Source organism: Nothoprocta perdicaria, unplaced genomic scaffold (assembly GCF_003342845.1).
Source record: "Nothoprocta perdicaria isolate Ctin4 unplaced genomic scaffold, notPer1 scaffold_310, whole genome shotgun sequence".
NCBI lineage: Eukaryota > Metazoa > Chordata > Aves > Tinamiformes > Tinamidae > Nothoprocta > Nothoprocta perdicaria.
Window position 1 is genome coordinate 195,977 of NW_020455545.1, and position 21,024 is coordinate 217,000.

General features: G+C 42.4%; 2 protein-coding genes across 2 annotated transcripts in view; one reads left to right on the forward strand and one right to left on the reverse strand.

Moving 5' to 3' along the window:
- Positions 1-16,455, reverse strand: part of TET1 (tet methylcytosine dioxygenase 1) — a 57,818-nt gene extending 41,363 nt beyond the window's left edge. The window contains exons 1-2 of the mRNA XM_026042690.1: positions 16,304-16,455; positions 5,349-7,398 (exon numbers count right to left, since the gene is read on the reverse strand). Coding sequence (XP_025898475.1) covers positions 5,349-7,274 — 1,926 coding nt within the window. The 5' untranslated portion in view covers positions 7,275-7,398; positions 16,304-16,455. The remainder of the gene's footprint in view (positions 1-5,348; positions 7,399-16,303) is intronic.
- Positions 13,412-21,024, forward strand: part of SLC25A16 (solute carrier family 25 member 16) — a 20,596-nt gene continuing 12,983 nt past the window's right edge. Inside the window, exon 1 of the mRNA XM_026042695.1 lies at positions 13,412-14,021. Within this exon, the coding sequence (XP_025898480.1) occupies positions 13,412-14,021 (610 nt within the window). The remainder of the gene's footprint in view (positions 14,022-21,024) is intronic.

Genomic DNA, 21,024 nt, shown 5'->3' on the forward strand with positions numbered 1-21,024 from the left:
GGCCGCAGCCACACGCTGCCGCACCTGCCCGCGCAGGTGCCCGCCGCTGCAGCGGGACACCCGGCCTGGCTCTCCCCGCAGCTGCGGACGGGGAGCCTAACCACCGCGCCTAACCACCTGTGTGCCAGGGCATTGCAACGCAAACGAAATCCCCTTTTCCCAGCTCCCGAGGCACCGGGCAGGAGCGAGAGGCAGCACCYTCACCTCGGCACCAACAAACCMSCTTGCCAACACGAGACCACCCAACAGAGCCGCTCCTCCAACCTGTTACTCATCACCAAGACATTTAATGAAACACTCTCCATGGTGCCCTCATCTCACAGGTTGGCTATGTAGCCAGGTCAACAGACAGCAGCTCTTCAGCTTTGCAGCTACAGATTGCAATTTTAAACCATTTTCTATATCTACTATTAAATAATCAGTGCAAATTAGCTAAGCAGTGCAAACACAGATTTGAATGCACAACTAATTTCTCTATCACATCCACTGAGACAGTTGTTGACTTTTTGTTKTTGGCTGATACCTAGTATTTAATACCCCATCTTTAAACTCTTAATTTATTGTAGGAGGTCTTCATACAGAGATAATATGATTTAGGCCCAGGTAAAATACAAGTATTTACTGTGTTTTAGGAAAGTATTAATAAGTTTATGAAGGATTTCAGCCATAACAATAAAAGAAGTACCTACACTCACTTATCTATTTTTGTCTTTGCAGCTTTGGCTATCTAAAATGTTTCACAGCCCAGAAAAAAACCAACAACCAACCTATTTTATTTGCCAAGAAAAATAAAGCCTAAACCTGTTCAGCATGCTCATTGAGGGCCTGTTGTGCAGCTAGGTAGGCACTGAGCTGCAGTTCAAAGCAGCACCAAAGTTGCAACAAAAATTACCACACAGTACTTAATTATTATGATGGGGAAAACGAAAAAAAAAATGAAGTGCTGAGATCTCCCCCTTCAAATAAGACAAAAAGTCCCTGTAAAAGCCATAGGAACCTGGCTCAGGTATTTAAGAGTAGGTGCAATGAGGACACAACTTTTCAAACACAAACTCTAAAACCAACCAGACCCCAACCTAACTCACTACCCTTTAAGCCACTCCACACCCAGCACCATCGAGAATGCAGAGGTGTAAGAATTACTTTAATTACTTTAACACATGCTCTCTGCCAAAGAGACTAAACCACACTACTCTCACTAGTCCTGCCTCCACTGGGCATTTCATATATGTGTGTGTGTGTGAGCAGAGACGAGCTATATATATTTATATATACAGATATCTATATATGCATATAGAGCTATCTATATATACACACACATAAACAGTTTTGATCATCTTTGCTGCATGTGGTAGAAAACACTACCCCTCCAAAACTCCCTAGCATCATATGCAAGAGCAGCAACTTTGTGCACACTTATCTTTAAATTTATCAGGCTTCAATATTTCTGGATCCTGTAGCAAAATACCACAGAACGTCTTTTTTTCTTTTTTTCTCTCGCAGATTTCAACAAATGGTTGGGTTCCAAAGCAGAGCAAGTCTTTCCAAAATTCAACCAGACACAGATGGTAAGTGGAAGACTGAGGTCTGAGCCCTCGATCTGTGTTAGGCACTCCATTTTATTAATTAAAAAAGGGGGCAAAAATATCATTTTAGACCTGAGAAACTTTCTCAATAGGAGTTTGACCAGAATAGATAACATCTCTGAAAGCTTTCTGTTCAACCAGCATTTTCTATTCAAAAACTGTTTTATTGAAAAGTTCCTGACCAAATCTAATTATAGCATCCTTTTAAACATGCCTGGGTTTTAGGCAGCATGTTCAAAACCCACAATTAAGCAAGACTTATTGTTACTTAATATTTCCATGTTACTCCGATTGCAACTATTAAATAAGCTGCCTTGGCACACTTGGGTAAACCCAGCGAACCTACACTCAGTGCCTGGATTTCTTTGCTAAGCTTGCTCACTTGAGCTCCTGCTAATTGACCCTAAGGTCTGTCACGAAACAAACTCAAGTGCACATTGCTCAYCTCTAAGAAAGATACTCCGCGGTAAAGATGCAATCCTTAAGGATAGTGAAAGCAGGGCTGCAGATGGGGGCAGAGCAGCAAGGTTGGAGGTGGCGGGCAGCCTGCAGAGGCGGCAYGCAGGTGAGGGGCAGTTCCTTTCCTTACTCTCACTTTCTGCCCGCGAGGCAGCCTGGTGCTCAACCCAAAATGCCAGACAGGCAGCTCAGGCCCTGCCGATCCACTTGACACTAGTGAGGCAGGTGCTCTCCACAGCACCCTGTCACCTGAGCCTCCAGGGTGGGGAGGTGCTCTCCAAAATGCCCCCTCACACATATAGGTTACAGGGAGGTGAGCAGCAAGCACCTTCTGAGGTAAGGGCTTCTGGCAAGAAGCAGTTTCACAGTAGCTCTAAAAAAGCAMTGTGTGTTGGAGCCTTTTGGGTGGCATGTTATGAAACTGCAAGCTCACCTCSGGAGCAAGCGGGGCTGTGCAGCTTGGCACCCACACAGACCACGGCTACGCCCAGCAGCCTCGGCCAGCTGGGAGCCGCACAAGAGCCACAGTCGGAGCACAGCGCACCACAAAGTGCAAGCACTGCGCGCCACAGGCAGCTCGTGTTATTCCCTGTCAGGGTTGCAGGCACTCAGGAGACAGAAATTTCCTCCTGAGGGCACGCTGCTCTATCTGCAAAACCTGTCTGCGCAAAACTGAAACCCCTTCCTTACAAAACCRATAATGAAATAAATTATGGTCTGCSTCTTCTATCTAATGCTGCTTTTGAAATCTCATGAATCCTACCCTGCATTGCAGCAGATCCAGACAACCCAGACATACCTGATGACTCAAGAGCAACAAAATAGACCATTTCTGGAAATCAAAAGGCTTTTTGCTAAAAAATAGCTGCAAAATAGCCTTCAGTAACTAGTATATTTTTTCAGAAAGCAGTCTCAGAAAGACAAGACAAAATACAGAAGTTTCATATTCATGTATATATGCGAACTTGTCAAGAAAACTCTTTACTGTAAAGTGTTCCTCTATTACTCACTGGAAGATGGTAATTGAATATAAAGCCTTTCTCCTCTGCTTTTCAAAGCTTACTTGCACTTTTTACATACTGTGCTGCTCTTTTTTAAAAAAAGAGAGAAAAAAAATCAGTAAGCCTGTTTCCCATCCCCCCACAAAGACTTCAGGATTCTTTCTTAACTTTACCACGTCCTAATAAAACAGCCATGACACGAATCCTTCAGGAAGAGCACTTCATAAAATCATGTTGCTACACATAGAGGCTATGAACTACAGCCCTTCTAGATGCTTTAACCAGACCTTCATGATGTCATGCCACTGCAAAACCCATTATGTTCWGCAAGGTCAGTACCGCCAAAGGTTTATGTGGAGGTTATTTTTAAGTGATATTTTCAAGTCCAATATAGTTCTCGAATCTTTATCTGGATTATGTGTGAATTAATGAAAATAACAGTAACATAACTCCAAACCATCTCCAAACGYGTCACGAATACTCTCTTAGGGTTGAATGCTTGGGCACACGTGTCCAAATATACACTTCAAACTACATTTATGGATACTACCAACCAGGCCTTACTCTAACAGTAAAACCACACAATTTATTTTTTTTAACCATACGTATGGGCTACCAACTCCTGTACTAGCTATTCAGAGCCTTTCAACATACAAAATTCACACACATTGTGAGTGTTCTACCGCTTAGTTAAAAAGAGGCAATTCCCTTTAAGGCAAAACATCAGTGTTTAAACCATGTTCACACAGAGAATGTGTATCCTCTACACTCTCCTCCCAGTGAATCATATCAAAAAAATGCTTACATTCCACCAACATGAGAGACGAAGGATGCTTTCAAAMAAGGAATGTATGGAAGCCAACCTAACTTCTCATAGTTATGTTCACTTTCTATACCATGGACAGAGACCTGCATTTTTTTCCTGTTGCCTTCTGTAACAAGTTACTGTCATACAGGTACCAACCACTGCAGCCCAAGCCAAGTAGTTTTGGAAAACACAGCAGAAGCTACCTTCTGGACAGAGCAACATAGTGTTTCCCACCCCTAATCCCTCCCCTTATCTCAGCATCTTTAGTGAGCACTTATATCTACATCATAGACATTTTCTCTTGCATTTTCTCAGAGCAGTTCCAAAGGAGTACAAATGAGACAAAGACTTGTTTGGGTTTTTTTTTTTAAACATCAGAAAAGGTACCTGTTTCATTCAAATATAATTTCATGAGAAAACACCTAACGATCTCCTAAATATCAGGAATACTCTGTTTCATCCATGTAATACTCTGAAACTTAAGATGAAACTTAATGAGAAATGAAGGAGGCCACTAGCACAGCTTTAAAAGATTGTACAAAATGTAATCATTTTTATAAAACAAAAACACACATGAGAAAGCTGCCACTGAAAGGAACATAAGCAGGGAATCTGTCGTATGGGAAGCAAAAGGAAAGAGATGAAGAAGCAAAGCTAATCAGCAAGGAGAAGGTCAGCTTGAAATACAATAAAATGTATGTTTATCCTGGAAAACAAAGGTTGACAGAAAAGCTGCAGTGTTTCCTTTTACTGACCCTGCCAAAGTCTGTTCCGCATGGCTTTTAAATCACTCCCTATCTCCACTGATTCTCTTTTAAGAGCTTCTTCAGTCCTACTTACTGTACATAAGGAAGGGCATAAGGTCGCTATTTTGCCATCCTCTTGCTGCAAATGCCAGCATTAGCCTCTGTCACCTTTATTGCTTTATTATGCATCTTCAAGTCACATTGTAATTGCCCCTTCCTTCACTTTTCTTTTTAGGGGTATCTAAGTGCTACAGAGACAAAACAATCTGAATGAACTTTGGGCCACGCTGTTAAAACCTATTCCTCCAAGCACTATAATTTAAAATATACTAAGCACTATAATTTAAAATATACTTTCCCCACATACACAACCTCATCCCTTCACTAAAGGTTATAAACCTTTATAAACCTTTAGTGTTATAATTTCACCAAATGAGTACCATCTCATTGCTTCATGACCCCCAATGACTTCTCAGCTAATATGCTAGCATTTAGAACAAAGTGTTAAAGCCAGACTCACCCCCAGTTTTAAGCATTTACACAGCCAGAMCACCACCACCACTGGCACACTTTATTCTGTATTTGTATAGATAAGAAAGTTACTACTCAGCGTGTTACTGAACACTGTGCCCAAAAGTAACCGTAAGTTGTCTAAAGCCCCACGATAACCATCATTTCCCTTTACAGCGTTTTTCTATGTACCTGAAGCTCCAGGAGCATGACTTAACTTGCAACTTCTTTGGCTTACCTCAAAAGGCACCATTACTGGTGGTGGCGGTGGCTTTTTCAGTTCTTCACATTTTCTCTTTTTACATATCCGGTGGCTAGTTTTGCGCTTCCTGCAACAGCTGCATTCTTCACAATTTGTTTTTCGCAGACAAGGCTCACAAACTCCACAACGCCTTCGTTTCTTTTTTTCTAGCATAGGGAACAAAGAWGGATATGGAACGGGGTAATCACAAGCTGGCTTTTTAAGAGAGGATGGCCCGGAGGCCTCGGCTGCTTCAGTGCTGTCACTCACRCTGTCCTGAACCAAATTCAAGTTTATTCCAATGTTTTCCAGCTGTGATGAATAATCATTATGCTGTAGCCTTGAGTCAGCTGGCAAATCTACATTTATGGCTTTTTCAGAGGCAAGAGTAGAGATTTCTGTGCTTGAAGGCAACACTGAAACAAAACCTTCAGAGAACTGTCCAGAGCTTTCACTGAAGATTTTATCCACTGTGCTTTTTTCCTCATCAGATGAAGTGGGGACATTACCTGAATTCAAAATTGAAGTTTCTGCATCAATGCATTTAACAAGCTGTTCAATTTCCGCCACTTCAATATTGTTTAAAGAGGTATTGGAAGCTGATTCACATACTGTAAATATGTTTTTGGAGTCAGATTCTGAATTCTCCCTTGTACAGCTCAAATCAGAATCCGAGTTAAGTTCTTTGTGAACAGGTACAAAATCCATAACCAGCTTTAAGTGAGATTCTGTAAATGAACTTGAGCCTTCAAAATGTAAGAGTGAATTTGATTCAGCAGTAGCAACTGAGTTAGAATATGAAACAGGTTCTTCATTCACAGACTCTAAATCCCAGTCTGCCTTTAAGCAGGATTCTGCAAGTGAGCTTGAATCTTCTAAATGTTCTTGTGAGTCAAGCTCAGAGGTAAACATAGATGTAGAATTCAAATCATCTTTATTAGGTAGCACCAGATCCAACTCTGTTTGTACCTGGGATTCAGCAGGTGGACCCAACTCTTCTAATGGTACTGCTGAACTGAGGTCTGAGGTATTGACAAAGTTGGACTCAAAATCAGGTTCTTCACTGTTAGGCACCAGATCAAAGGAAGTCTGTAAAAGTACCTTTGAGTTAGATTCAGAGATGATTGTAGAATCAGGAGAAGATGGAAGCACAAGCACAGCATTTTCAACAAATGCTTCAACTGAACTACCCGTATTGAGATGGCTGTGTGTCTGCTCACAGGACAGCTCTTCTTGCTTACACTCCACCTCTGAGGCTTCTGGATTGTAATCAGCTACCCCACTGTTTGGAACGGAGTCATTTGTTTCAGGTATTTCTTTCTCTTTGTCTTCACTATCACTTTTTGTGGCAGGCTCTTTGTCTGCACTGCATGGCAAATCCTCTTCAGGAAGAGGAGCTAATTCATTTTGTGCTACATTTTGTTTCAAAATGCTTTCGCCTGCTTCAACATTTTTTTCTTCTACTACTGCCAGAGCTTCTTGTTCTTGTTTTTCCTTTGTTTCCAGCTTTTTCTGTGCTGCAGTTTTCCTGGGTTTTGCAATTGGAGTTTGGATCCATCTACGGGTGAATGTTCTGTTACGGAGAGACATTGTAAAGCCATTGATGTTGAAAGCCTCCTGGCCATGAAAAAGAATATTGTCAGCTTTCTCCAAACTCACCCAAGATGCTCCAGACAAGGTTCTGGTTATACTGCTCCTGAGAAGTCTACCTGATGAGCTCATGATTGGTTTCTTTTCTTGCTGTTTTTTCTTAACATCTTTTTCTTGGGCTGTCTTCTTGCATTTTCCAGAAGTAACAGCTCTTGTGGAAGTCTTTGTGGCTTTTTTCCTCACTTGACTAGATTTCTTTTTGCCTTGGTTAGTTTTCTTTTTGCCTAGCTCTTCCTTTTTTGCTAATCTGGAAGGCCTTGCGTGGTGAGCCATGGCTGTTTAATAGCAGAAATGTTAAAGAGGGGCGATGGAAAAATATCATGAGCTCTTGAGAGAWTTTTTCAATAGAAAACTGCACACTCCCATTGCTGCTGTCTGTAGTGGCACATAGTTAACTCTGAAAAACAGAAAAAAGTATAAAATAACATTAATATAATCCTAACAAGCCAAAGAAGCGTATATTAAGTTGACCATTTAAAATGGTCAACTTTAATATTTAAAGGGACATAGGTACAAGTAGAAATATTTGTATCAGACATTAGTTAACACAGAAGCTTTGAAAATACTAGTAGTAGATCACAAAACCCAAAACTTGCCCAAATGTCTTTAACACACACGATAAAGTGAACAAAACTCAAATGATCAGGCAACATCTTATTTATTGTTTTCCATTAATTCCAAGAAGCTTGKTTTTTTTCCATCTTATTAAGAATTCATTAACTCCACTTCACTAGGAATGGGTGAGATTATATCTATGGGCACTCTATTAAACATAAGCACCTATCACCGTGACCCCACAAGGAGTAAAGCTAAGTTTATACAGCATACGTGTGCATTCATACACTTTCATGAGAGTGTCTTTTATTCTTTTACAGTCGCAGACATGAAAGCAGTAACAAGCTCCAAAAAGGTGGCTAATTCTCAGCACTGCTCAGAGAAGACGCGGAACACACAAGAAGAGCTCTTCCAAGTGTTACTTCCTGGTGATATATCAACAYAACAGACAACTCCACAAGCCTTGCTCCTGATAACACACTATACCACAAGCCTTGCTCCTGTTCTCCCTTGCTACACCAAATAAATCTATTATGGAAGTTCTTCAAATTTCCCAAATACAACTCAAGTAGCTCAGAGGATACAGTGGACACTCACATTCTGCTTGCTCCTAAGTAATTTCCTTTAAAGTGGCTGGTATTCTTTATATGTAAAGCAATCTTACATAGTTTCTATATGCAGGCTTTTAAGTACCTATGGAAAGCCTTTGAAGCTTTCCTTTTCTATTGGGRTAGATCAGACGGGAAGATAAGAGGCACTGTAAAAATGGGAGCCTGCCAATCCAGAGCAAGAATGCAGTCTGAGATGGGAGGGTGCCTTCCTTTCCACATCTTTCTGGTGAAATCCTTAAATCCAAAGCAAGTCACCCTCTGGTCGCTTACACCCCACTGCTGGAAGAGGGGGGAAAGGAAGAAGGGAGGAAGAAGGAAGAGGATGATGTCTGAAACACTGACTTTGAGATGAAGTAGAAAAGGGAAGAAACTGCTGGACTCCAGGCAACACCGCTCAGACAGTTGGTAAGCCAGAGCGCGTTTCCCTTCCCATGACCTCAACCCCATCCCAAAGCCAGCAGGGGAATCTGACAGAGGCAGCAGGTACCCAGAGCCTGCTCTGGCCTCTGGCTTGCAGACAAAAGGAAAAGGCGCAGAGCATGCCAAGAGCAGCCCCGCAAGCAGAGCRGAGCACTCCTGGATCACAGAAACGCGTCTCTAGCGCGAGCGGCACTAACAGCTTAGGACCATCCGCACTGAACAGCGCAGCGCCCAGATAAGCTCAGCCGGCAGTCACTGCGCTGGGCTGGCGCAGCCAACACAGYGCTCGGCGCAAGCACAGCGGCAGCTCGCTCAGGCTGAGGTGTGGTAGAGAGCAGCAGAGCCAGGGAAAGCCCAATCTGTGCTTCAGACCCAGCAGCAGCCCTGAAGCAGCCTACCCACCACTCCACTGCTGTATTTTAGTAGCACAGTACAGCCAAGGCTAACAACTCCCCAGACTCTTTTAGACTCTTATTTAAAACCATCTTGAAGCCCATTTTTTTTTATATTCAGCAGCAATAAGCCATGGAGCTTATATACTACAATATACAGATGAAATATCTCATCTAAACATGCTCTAATTATTTTGTATCRTATATTCATAAGCATATCAAGTGAACATTATTACTGAGGCAGCAATTTTCAAACAAACAYGATTTTAAAGTTGGCAGTACTATACAAGAGAAGGCTAAACAAGCTTCTAATATCACTTCAGAAAATAACACTTATTACACACCCAATAAGCAAACTAGCAACATCCCTGCTCCATCACAGCAAAACAGGCAACCTGCTGAGACTAACTATACATGTATCCCTGATTCGGCATAACACTTCAAAGGCCATAGAWAGGAAGGACCTGAACAGTTCCCACAAGAATAAAACCTAGACCAGGCAATGAAATAGCAAATGCACTATTGAAATTAAGATAATTTGATAACTTTCCTCCTACTGCTTTTTTTTTTTTTCTGGTTTGAGGGAAGGAAGACTTTGCCATTACTGCTCATTTCGTTACTTAAGCATAAAGGAGCATGTCAGAATCATGCCAACAGCTCCATGAAATATCTGTCAGCAGCCTGCAAAAAGCTGCCCAAGTTTCTTGCAGTTTTGATGAGAGCGGGCCCTTCATTCCACAGAATAGCCTGGAGGCCTGCAAAACCAGTTGCAAGCAAGCAGCAAGCAGGCAGCATATCTGCGGCCATTAGTGGCCAGGGCTACATAACAGTAGGAGGAGAGGAAATGCGAGTTACTCCCAGAGACTACAACCAGTGAAGCAGGGAAGAAAGAAACCAAACAAGACTGGCCAGGCAACATGGGAATGTGGGTACGAGGAGGGAACCAGAAAAGATGAGATAAAGTTTCTCCTCTTTATCAACCTTGAAACAGATGCTGAACGACAGGAGAAAACAGGAGAGTGGTAGAAATAGTGACTGGATATTTGAAGATACTGAATGGGTATGAGGGCTTTTATTTTTATTTCTTTTTCTATACATTGTTCATGTGCAGCGCTCATGTTGAAAAGTGGGAAATGGATTTTTTTAATCACTTATAATTTACCCTTGTAAATGGTAATACTTTATTTTTCTGTCATTTTTACTACATGATAGTAGGTCTTCACCCGCATTCTTGGGAGGGTGAGGGGGAGGGAGAGAGGGACACACAACACACCTCCCTGGCAAAGAGGTAGAAAAGTATCAAATCCAAAGTGTTGCTTCTTTTTAGGGCCTAAGATTAGAGACTGAAGATCTCTTCATCTACCAAAAATGCTGATATTTGTAGAAGTTTGCTAGTTGTTTAAACAGTGTTTTAGACAAGATATTAAAGGCAGTTAGCATCCCTTGCTCAGGCACCACAATAGAGAGAAGACATCAACAGCAGCTTTACCTGCTTTGCTTCAATTTCAACACCGAGAATTCGTATGTTTCAGATCTGGGCAATATATTTCAAAAGCTTTTTTTAATACTAGATTTCATTTTTATTTATCTGACACCTGGCCTCTGAGCTAATTCTGAGATCTTGGGAGAAATGGCTGTTGACATGGCTTTTCTTGAAGAAGAAAGCCCAGTCATGATTAATGCTAGTCTGTCTCAATTTTTAAATGCTGGGTAAAAAGCTTTCTTGCATTTTTAATGGAAGTTTCTAATATAACTCATTTTCAATGAAACGTGTTTGTTTAGACTTCCACATAATGTTATTATATAAGCCTCAGTCAGTGTAATAACTTGTCAGTTCTTATTCTGGAGAGGAACATAGACTTATTTCAAAGCTCTTATCCGAAAGTCAAATCAGTCAATAACCTTCCTGATAGAAGAGCAAAACATTTGTCTCCAAGTAAAATACAAATATATAGTATGTACAGGAGTTTTGCAAGGAACTGCCCTAGACAGTAGCAGCAACAGTTCTCAAGTTGAATTCTGTCTTCTAATTCATGTGCAAAAGCAAGAGCTGGTTGTAAGGCCATTTGCTTAAGGTTTGCTCTTTCACAGTTGTAAATTCTGAAACAATTCCACTGACTGCTTTAATCCTCAACGAATACYGCTAAAAAGCAAAAGAAGGGCGAAAGCTTTTTTAGTCTTTATTTTGTCAAAACTCCAAACACATATAATGAGGATTTTACCTTCAAAATAATTTAACCCTATATTACCCATAGGTCTGGGGTGGGGAGGGTGGGGGGAAACTTGTCTTATTTACTTTCATTTTCTTACACACACACACCAAAGAGGAAATTTCTTTTAAGAATTGCTCATCAAAATTCTGTTGCATAACTAGCTCTTGTTGGAAGATGGAGTAAGAGACCAAAAAGTGTGTTCTCATAAAATAGTGGCAGGTCTCRTGACATCATGAGACAGCAAGTGACCTCTGAAAAAAAACAAAAATATACAGGTCCCAAACAACTGGGCCACATTTAGATTTAGGACCTGTCATAACATCTCAATAGTCTTTAATTGTAAAGTATCCTGTCTTCCAGTAGCAAAAACGCTAAAGAAAGATGCAAGGGACACCACAGGGGTCAGAAATTAGAGAATCCTACATTTACACCAGCTACAAAACCACATATAAATATATATCTTTTCAGTCATTTTAGAATATTTGAATAGCACTTGAATATTCTTCTGCCAACCAACGTTTTTTTYCCTAATTTTGTTAAAACTCACTCTCTGCTTCCCAGTAACTAGCCGGCAGCCCTGCTGAGCTCATTCCGTAGTGCAAGTGGGGTTTCTATAATCTCACACACTGTTCAAGAGGACTGTTTTCTATTTTACTATGTATGTGCTTTCTATTGTACTTTCCAGGAATATAGCTCTCTAGGTAAGCAAGCACATTCTACTCACACATCTTAAACATGGATTTAGAGCAATAGCTTGCAGTAAAGTAAATGCAAGCCTGGGACAGGCACTGCAGAATGCCAACAAGCTTCTCAGAAACCTTCACTCTAAGCATATTCCTAAATGTATCCTCCCCTCCAGTCTCCTCTAATTCTGTATTGATGCTGTTTTAAACCTTGCTTTTCTTTCTGACAATACTTGACCCCATTGTCTGGGGACTTTACCTTCTTAACAAGCAACAACAACAAAAGTAACCAAATCACCTTATCTCAGACTCAATTAAACAAAGGGGGAGGTGGAAAGAAGAACCTTCAGGCAAAGATTAAGCACCGAAAATTTCAGCCTGAAAAGTGTTTTGAAATGTAAGCCACTGAAAACACAAAGCAGTAAGAAAATGCGTAGGTCAGTTTTAACAACCAGGGCTAGCATGCCAGCCACGCCAAAACACCTGCAATAAGGATTTTGAATTATTACATCTTGAAAATCCAGGTCTTACAGAAATCATCAGTATCAAGAGTTATTTGAAAAACTCACCATGAATTCTTCCCTGGTTACATGACTCACCTGACTGAGCCCATTCTTGTTGACTCCATAATCTCCTAAGAGCACTAAGCCTCATCCTGAGAGCAAACAACCACTACCCTTGCAGTGTTTGAGAAAATGCTTTTGAAAAGCACAAACAAGCCTTTTCTGTTACAGCCAGGGACAACCTGCCCAAGTTTGCCTCGATTAAGAATAAACTCTATCTACTCTCCCAGTTCACATGGACTGACATGAATGAGGTGATAGCCTTAAAGAGTCCCAAACAGGGGACTGTTAGAATTACTATTCAGAATACTTCATTATTATTATTTTCACATGTTTCTCAATTGGCTTTAAAATTTAAAGGCATATTAAAGGATGCCATGTGCTTTGCCATGTTTCCTACATCTGATGCTGGTGTAAGTGGACAAAGGTGCACATGCATTGCCAGATCAATGCTTCTGGAACCAGAGCTCTCCAGGCAGTTCCATGGCTGGAGCTGATGCACACGGGTGCATGCTGATATCAGTGTGCTCACAGTACACTCTGGGTGCCCCTTTGCACCCTTCCTTCTCTCCCTTAAAGGAGAAGCATCTCACCTCACTGGGCAGTTGTGTTGTAAGCAGAGATGCAAGTCATGTGGCCTGCACAGCTCTTTAAATATTGCTGGAGTGCCCAAGAAGCTGGGTGCACTGCTGTGTCAGATCCCTATGTACGCCCCATGCTCCTTGGCCTCGCAGCCTGTACCTGTGCACATCAATTGCTCCTGCACCCCAGCAGGCCCTTGCTCCCTGCCTGCCCCCTTGGGCAAACGGCGTCTCCTTCCTGCCCAGGCTTTGGAGCCGCATGTGGGGCCGAGCACGGGCGCCCAGGCTCAGGGGGGTGCAGGGAGGGGGCAGCGCAGGGGCCGCCGGCCCCCGCAGGGGGAGGCAGCGGCGCCTCGTGGCCCGGCCCGGCCGCCCCCGACCCGCGGGGGACAATGGGGCCGGCGCGGCGGGGCGGGCGAGAGGCGCAGGGCTCCCTTTGTGGCCGCGAGACGCGCCCGCCCGCGGGGCCTGCGCTCCGGGACGGGTGGCGGGCGGCAGTTGGAAGCCCCTCGCCTGCTGCCCGGGTCGCCGCGGAGCAGCGCTACCCACAGGGCTGCCTCCCCTTCCCGCATCCCTCCCCACGCCGCAACCAGCCGAGCACTCCCAGGGCGAGCAAACGCATTAAAGAAAAGGAAAGCGAAGCACGAAGGCGGGGAGCAGCGGCGAGCACGTACCCGGGCGGCGGCGGCGCGGGCGGGCAGGGGCGACGCTGGCATGGCTCGGCGCGGCGAGAGCGCGGAGAGGAGCGCGGGGGCGCGCGCCGCGCCGCGTGCTCCCGGCCCGGCTTCGTGTCGCCCCTGGCCGGACCCTCCGGGGGGAGCGGCTCGGCCGGGCGCTCGCCGGGACGGGCCCTCGCGGCAGGCGGCAAAACGCGCGCTGGATCCTCGCGCCTGGAGCGGGAGCGCCGGCCGCGCCAGGGCCCCGCCGCGGGGAGCGCCCGAGCCGCCCTCCTGCCACGGGGAAAGGGCTCTCCCTTCCTCCTTCCCCAGGCTCGGCTACCAGGTACTGCCAGGAGCATTTGCAGCCCCTTCCTCGAGGAATCGCGTGAGCACAACCGTGTAATCAAAAAAGTTAGTCCAAGCTTCCTACATGATTCATTATCATTACAGCATTTTTGTCAAAAGGGAAAACATGCCACTAATTCWCATATTGCTTCAGATGGAAAACAGACGCCAAAAATAAGATCTATGAGACAATATAACCTAGCAGTATTTAAGCTTCTCATAATCTTAAATTATTATTTAATCTCTGGCTCTTACACCATATTGTCCTTAAAATATGAGCCAAATTCTCAAATATGAATCTGTAGAAGCTTTTCTAATATGTGCGAGAGAAAAGCAGTACTGCTAACCACATTCATTCCTATAAGAATGTTTTTAATTCTAYTCTTTTCTTGTTTAAATTCCCATGTGAGAAAATATCAATGGCAGAGACCTGCAYGGTTATCTTATAGCTTCCCCCCACCTCAAATTTGTAACCTCATCCCCTCACTTCTTTATTAACTTCCTTACAGTCAAATAATATCACTCAGGAACTCTAACCAAGCTTACACTTTTCAGCTGAAATAAGGTGAACCATGTAGTACATAGGCTTAAATTTAGAATATTTGTCTGATAAACTACCACTGACAGCTTATTTTGACAATACACATCGGTGGGTTGCTGAGGATCTACCATAAAGCTCCTCCTGACAGTCTGCTGGGAAGATTGCTTTGGGTGGGGGTCATTACATACCAAGGCTTCTGTCATTTCAAAGACTTGCATTGTTAAAAGATGCCACTATATTTCTGTAAGATTTGAGAAATATTGCTCCTCCAGACTATTGTGCACACTATGAAYACATAGAAGGGAACTGGAAGTTGAGGATACAACCTGCCAGAACAGTTTGTTGGTGGCAGTATGGGGGTGAATAGGGATATAATGGAAATTGCAATCCTGAACAAAATGCAGAAGTTAATAACTTGGAGAAAAGCAGCAAGCAGGAAGGCTACAGCTTGTTTAGAAGAAATAATAAAATGCACAATCTTCGGTGCATTAATAACCATACAAATACCTAAGAAAYAAGAATCAACTGAYGGCCTTTTTCACAATAAAGGAAAAAAATCAATGGATTCACACAGAGGAATATGTGCTCATGATCAGTCTTTTCAGTCATAAACAGTCTAGATGGCAAGGCATGTGAGGCGACAGTCTTCCTTGTTAGAGCTGATAATCATGCTAGCAAARCTACAGCTGAGCATATGCTGTTTGTAGCAAGATCACAGGAARGAATGGCTGGGCAATAAAATGCTGGATGAAGTTTTCCTACTAACTGCAGAGTGAAGCACAAGGGTAAAACAGGAAAATCACACCCTCAACTAGCTCCTAGTACACAAAACAGATCTGGGTACTCTGACACACACTTCTGTCAAATTGTTCTCTGTGCAACCAGTAGACCTTTGGGAACTATCAACAAAGGAGGGAAAGCTAAAACAAAAYATATCACTGTACCATTATCATTTAGTCTAGAACTATCATTTGCTTATATCTTGAATATTATGTCCAGGTCTGGTCTCCATAGCTTGTAAGGAAGAAAGCAGACTCTAAAGAGGTATGATAAAGGACAACAGAAACAGACAAAGGTACAAAGACAATTAAACACATGAAGACACTTCATTCTGATTCAAAAAAAACCACTAGTTTGGAAGAAATACCAACTACTGTTATGAAATCAGTGTCACAGAAAACATTAATAGACACTAATTATTCACTGTTTTTCAGATGAAGTAGAATATATAAAGACAAAATCCCAAATGGATRCCAAAACAGAAAACGGCTACTTTTTAATGAAATGCATTGTTGAACTGGAGAACTCTACTGCAACCCCTTATGTAGGCTAAACAATTTTACACATTAAAAGATTATAGGTAAGTTATTGGAATAAAACTTAATCAAGAAATACTTCRTGTAAAATTGTAATTATAGGTTACTAAAAGCACTCACTAGAGAAATGATCCTGATAAATACATCAGCTTTCTTTTGCATAGGTAGGCTATTGCCAGAAATAGAGTCTTAAACTCATGGCCCTTTCATCTGATGTAATACTATTCTTATGCTTCATCCAGAAAGAAATGGAGCTCATAAATATCTGCAAAATGAATAAAGTRTGGCAAGGCAGTCCTAAGGAGGATAGCATACAAGCAGCTCCACATTCTAGACACCTCCAATACAACCTAGTTAGTGGTGAACATCAGGGAGCTTTGAAGGACAACTGAACACAATACCACAACAGAGTAAATATCTCACCAGGAAATCAATCCACATGCCAGAGYCAAAAGCAGGCTTAGTAAAGACAGCTGAAATCAGAAACCAAGTACAAGCCCACATTGAAAAAGCTGACTTCATAGCTTGTATCAATAGGCTTCATAATAACACACACTCTTGATTGAAGGCCAGGGTTCTTACAACAGAGCTCRTCAGACTTGGGGCTGAGCTTAAGTAGAGCTCCTGGGCCAATGGGCAGAGGCTATGGGGTGGAGGCTCCAGGTGAGGTTGATCAGGATCATTAAGGCCTATTAGTGCCTTCAGGGGGCTGACATTGAGAGCAGAACTACTCAGCAGATACATGGGCCCTAGAGGGACTCCTGCAGAGTCACCTGCATCAGATGTTTGCATTAGGCACATCACCAGTCCAAGCTAGGGAAGGTTTGACATTATACATCACTGTTGTTGAACCTGAGTTAAGTCCTCTAGAAACCAAAAACTGCAGGAATTACATTGCAAAAACTTTTGTAGGGAAACCCAAACTTTTGTAGGGAAAAGACTGGATCTAAGCTTGCCTGCCTTAATACTGTCAAGCATATGCTGAGACACYGCACCTGACTCCTCCTGTGACTACAAAACATGGATTAAAGCATCTGCCCTGCAAACCTTCCTCACATTTAGTAGACTCCAGTGCACTAAGCTGACCAACCTGCTCCCTGACTGGACTTGGAAGCTGGGCACTGCACTTGTGTGGTGCTGTGCCCACAAACCTAGCTGAATCCAAGGCAACCACTCATGTCTTTGTATTTGTAATACAGATAATCAGATAAATCACCCACAGACTTGTGAACTGGCAGTGGCTGAAAGACAGACGTCTTGAATAAAATGATTTTTTTTTTTTTAATGCAGAAACACCTGAATTCTAATTGTGGTTTTAACAACAACTTCCTTGTGCAGTCTTTCTTGGCCCTGGTTCTTTAGATAATATCTATCTGCTTGTTTGGCACTGAAAATAAGTTAATGTTTGTAGGCACACTGAACATGGATATTTTGAGAGTTAATACTGTTTTATGAGAACTGAGGCTAGGAGTGACTATGAAGTCACTCCCAATATGGTATGGRCCTAGTGTACTTGATCTACTTTTTTTTTTTGTCACATACTCTTGACCCATGTTCTAGAGATTACATGCAACTCTACCAAACAATTTCCTAGACATGGCTCAGGGGTGCCATCACCCTTGCAAAAGAGTGATTTGACATTAACCTGTAAGACACACAGAATGTCCTCACTATGGCAGTCATTTACTTCCATTTTCCATTTTTGGGGGAGGAACCCGTCTCTTTGTTCACTGCATACTTGTGGAAGAAGAATGTAACACATGTGTGCAGAACAACTGTGCTACATCTGGGCAGCAAACACAGATACTTTGGCAGCAAAGAGTACATTTATGAAAGCACTGGCCATTTTTCCCTATGCACAAACCTCTCATTCTGGATGCTGCCTGTGTGCAGTTGGCTCACCATGTGATAGCATGGTGATCAGTGGGCCAGAAGTGGGCCAGAAGTGTACATCTTCTTACTCTACCTGAAATAAAAGAAAGGGTCTGCTTAGGTAGAGAAAGTTGGTACCATTCTATTTGCAAGCTTGATGACTTCAGAGAATCAATATTTCAGTTCCATAAAGACCTTATTTACATATTACAAGTAGGAACTGTCAGGGTAACCTTAATGGCTCAGACCGGCTTCACCTGAGGCTTCCAACCACCCACACTGCTCATTGGCCTGAGAACCCTTTTTAAGCTCAGGCCTGGGCACATAGCCCTTGTTTAAGCAATACTGTAAGTATGCTTATTTTTAATTCTGAGGCTGGGTAGGGTGTGTGTGGGGGGAGGGAATGTTTTTCCCTGTGTTCTTCTTTTCTTTTTCTCTTTTCCTTCTTTGTACTTCTAAAGGGCTTGTTGCCTACCTCCTATATTCCTAGAAGGTCTCTAGACCTGTTTCTAACTTTATCKTGGGCCCTCTCTCCTGCTATTCCTGATTAAATCTCCCAGGATGGACCCTGGATCCTCTTGCTGTACCTGGGCAAGACCCTATTATCAGTATCTTGCTCTGTTTAAGGACTATAGAAACATATCATGTTGGAGAAGGCACTGCCTGCACTATAGCTGCCCTTGACTCCTGGCTAATTTTGCTTCATCAAGCAGCCCTACCTAGTCTTCACAGTCATAAGAGTCATAAGAAAAAGAGGCTATATAGGGCTTTCATGGCAGGAAACTGAGATATGCCTGCATATTTCTAATACTAGCTGACCTACTAGCAAGACTAGAAGTAAGTATAAAGTATGAGGAGGAATCTTTACTATCCCTGAAGCTCAGAGGCATGATATCTTATGCTACAACTTCTAATGTCTCTCTATAGAACCAGACATGATGTCTTCATGGTTAGTACAGTTAACATGATCTTTTGAGAAATAATTTTTTAAAAGGATARTTTATTTAACTGTAGTCTTAATAGAATAAACATTTAACAAAAATTCTTAACAAAAAGGCATAATCAAATAAAAGCAGAACTCAGTCAAAACAACTAACAGCTATAAATAAAAATACCTACTTGATGTTTTCCTTCYGCTTAGATACTTGAGTATCTTAAGTTGAATGTCTTTCTCTTCTGTATTGTGAAACTGGTCAAAACAGGATTGCATAATGTCAGGCATGGGTGTAACCTAAGCAATGTAACAAGAAAGATACTGACTTGTAAGGATGGGTCATAGAAGGAAGTTGCCAGAGACTTTCTGCAAAGGGCATAACCACTTCAGGAGTGAGAATTTAAGATCTGAAGATGTAAATGATGTAGATTGTAAGGAAAATGGGATTCCAGAGCATGTAAGAAGCTAGTGACATTGAAATAAAAACTTTTTAGATTTTCCATTTATACATATAAAAGCAATATGTAATAGCAAATTATGTCCAAGTTTCTTTGCATGTTAGAGTATCTCTGAGGAAAAGATTCTACTGAATTCTATAATTCAAGATGTCCGACTTTTCAACAACAATAAAAAAAGCACCAATGCTGTACAGTTACAGGTTACAAGAGTTAACAAAACAATATATTTGTGAAACATCTGACTTGTCCAAATCAAATTACAGGCTATTTATGCATCCATCACTTTTATCTAATTGTTGATGAAATTCCAGGTCAGCTGCTATTGTATTTGCAATATTTTTGTGTGAAATGTTTGTCTAGACTAGATTACAAAAACCCTAAGTTTTAAAATTGGAGCTGTTATAGTATTATGGTCATGCCTTAGCTGGGGATTTGCTGAACAGAATACCAAAAGAATACAGTTTGGAAAACTTAGGTTCTAATCATCAATGATTCTAGCAACCTGGATTCCTGCATAAATAACCCGTTTATTCACAGAATAGTTGATTTTGCTTAACTATCAGAAYGAGCTGAACAAAATAATGAATTTCCCAGGTGTATATATATTTCTAGGGGTGTGTGTATATATGTATATACAGCTCACTGCTATAAAGGATACATTCCTGAAGGGCTGAAGAAGAGATTGCTGTGTTTTTATTGAAAAAACTTGTATTGTGCCAGCTGGCATAATGAGCAAGCACAGTAAAATAATTTCCTCTAATGCTAAAGTAAAATTAATGTATTGTAACGACTGTAACCCATTAAAGAAAGTAATGGGTAATTTTTGTCAAAAACAGTTTGACACAAGCAAAAATAAAAATGTTCCAGCGAATTTATTTGGAAGTGGTTTTATTAGTGCATGCACAGAGCTGTTTGCTGTTTATTTTCTTTACAAAAATCTGACCTGAAAATGWATCTTTATGCTAAAACCCTGAAACTCATTTCAAGCTCTGTCAAAAGTATACAATAAAGATGTGGATAACTGCTGAAAATCTACTGAAGATCCTAATAATGTTTTCTTACCTTGATAAGCTGGCAAGAGGTTGCCTCCTTGCCTGTAACATCCAGTGGTACTGAGAATGTGATCAGTTATCAAAATGTTGGTTTAACCATGAAAAATGTTAATATTTTGTTGAATAAAGATTCAGAGGAAAAGAAAAAGCAAAAACATTCTGACTTTTGCAGAGGTGACACCGGTTTTGATTAGCCTGAGACTTAAAAYTGGCCTTTTTTTCCATCTCCTTAATTTCTGGATGTACTTTGAAATTTAACTAAATGTGAATTAAAGAGTTACTCTCTTATCTTTTGCTGGATATAAAGTTAGTTTTGGAAAATATATTTRGTGCTATAGTGCAATACAGTATCCACACCAATATTTAAGTGTATATAGAGAGGCTGTGCTTGTACAGGGTGGCAAACGAAATCTCTGATTTCGGTTTGGATGGCAGGTGGGCAAGGCCGTTTTTCAAAGTGTCCCYGCCGCGCTGGGGTGTCGAGGGCAGTTTTTGCCTAGCAGGGGRTGCTCGGAGCAATCAAACGTTACTGCTCCGAGCTTGGCCACGGGCCAGGAGGCTGCGCCCCTGCTGCCTACCTCAGCACCKGGCTCCCGGCCGCGCACACGGCCACAGTTGCTGGAGGAGGCGGCCTAGGGAGCGTGTGAATTCAGCGGCACGGGGGCGGCGGGGCGCGCGCCGCTGACGGTTACGACCGTTAGGGCCGTTGCGCGGCCGTTCTGCCGCCGCGCGCCTCATGCGCGGCGCRGCCCCTCGCGGGGCGGGCGGGGGGATGGGCGGAGGGGCGCGCCGCCGCCGCCGGCTCTGACGCGATCCGCAGGCGCCCGG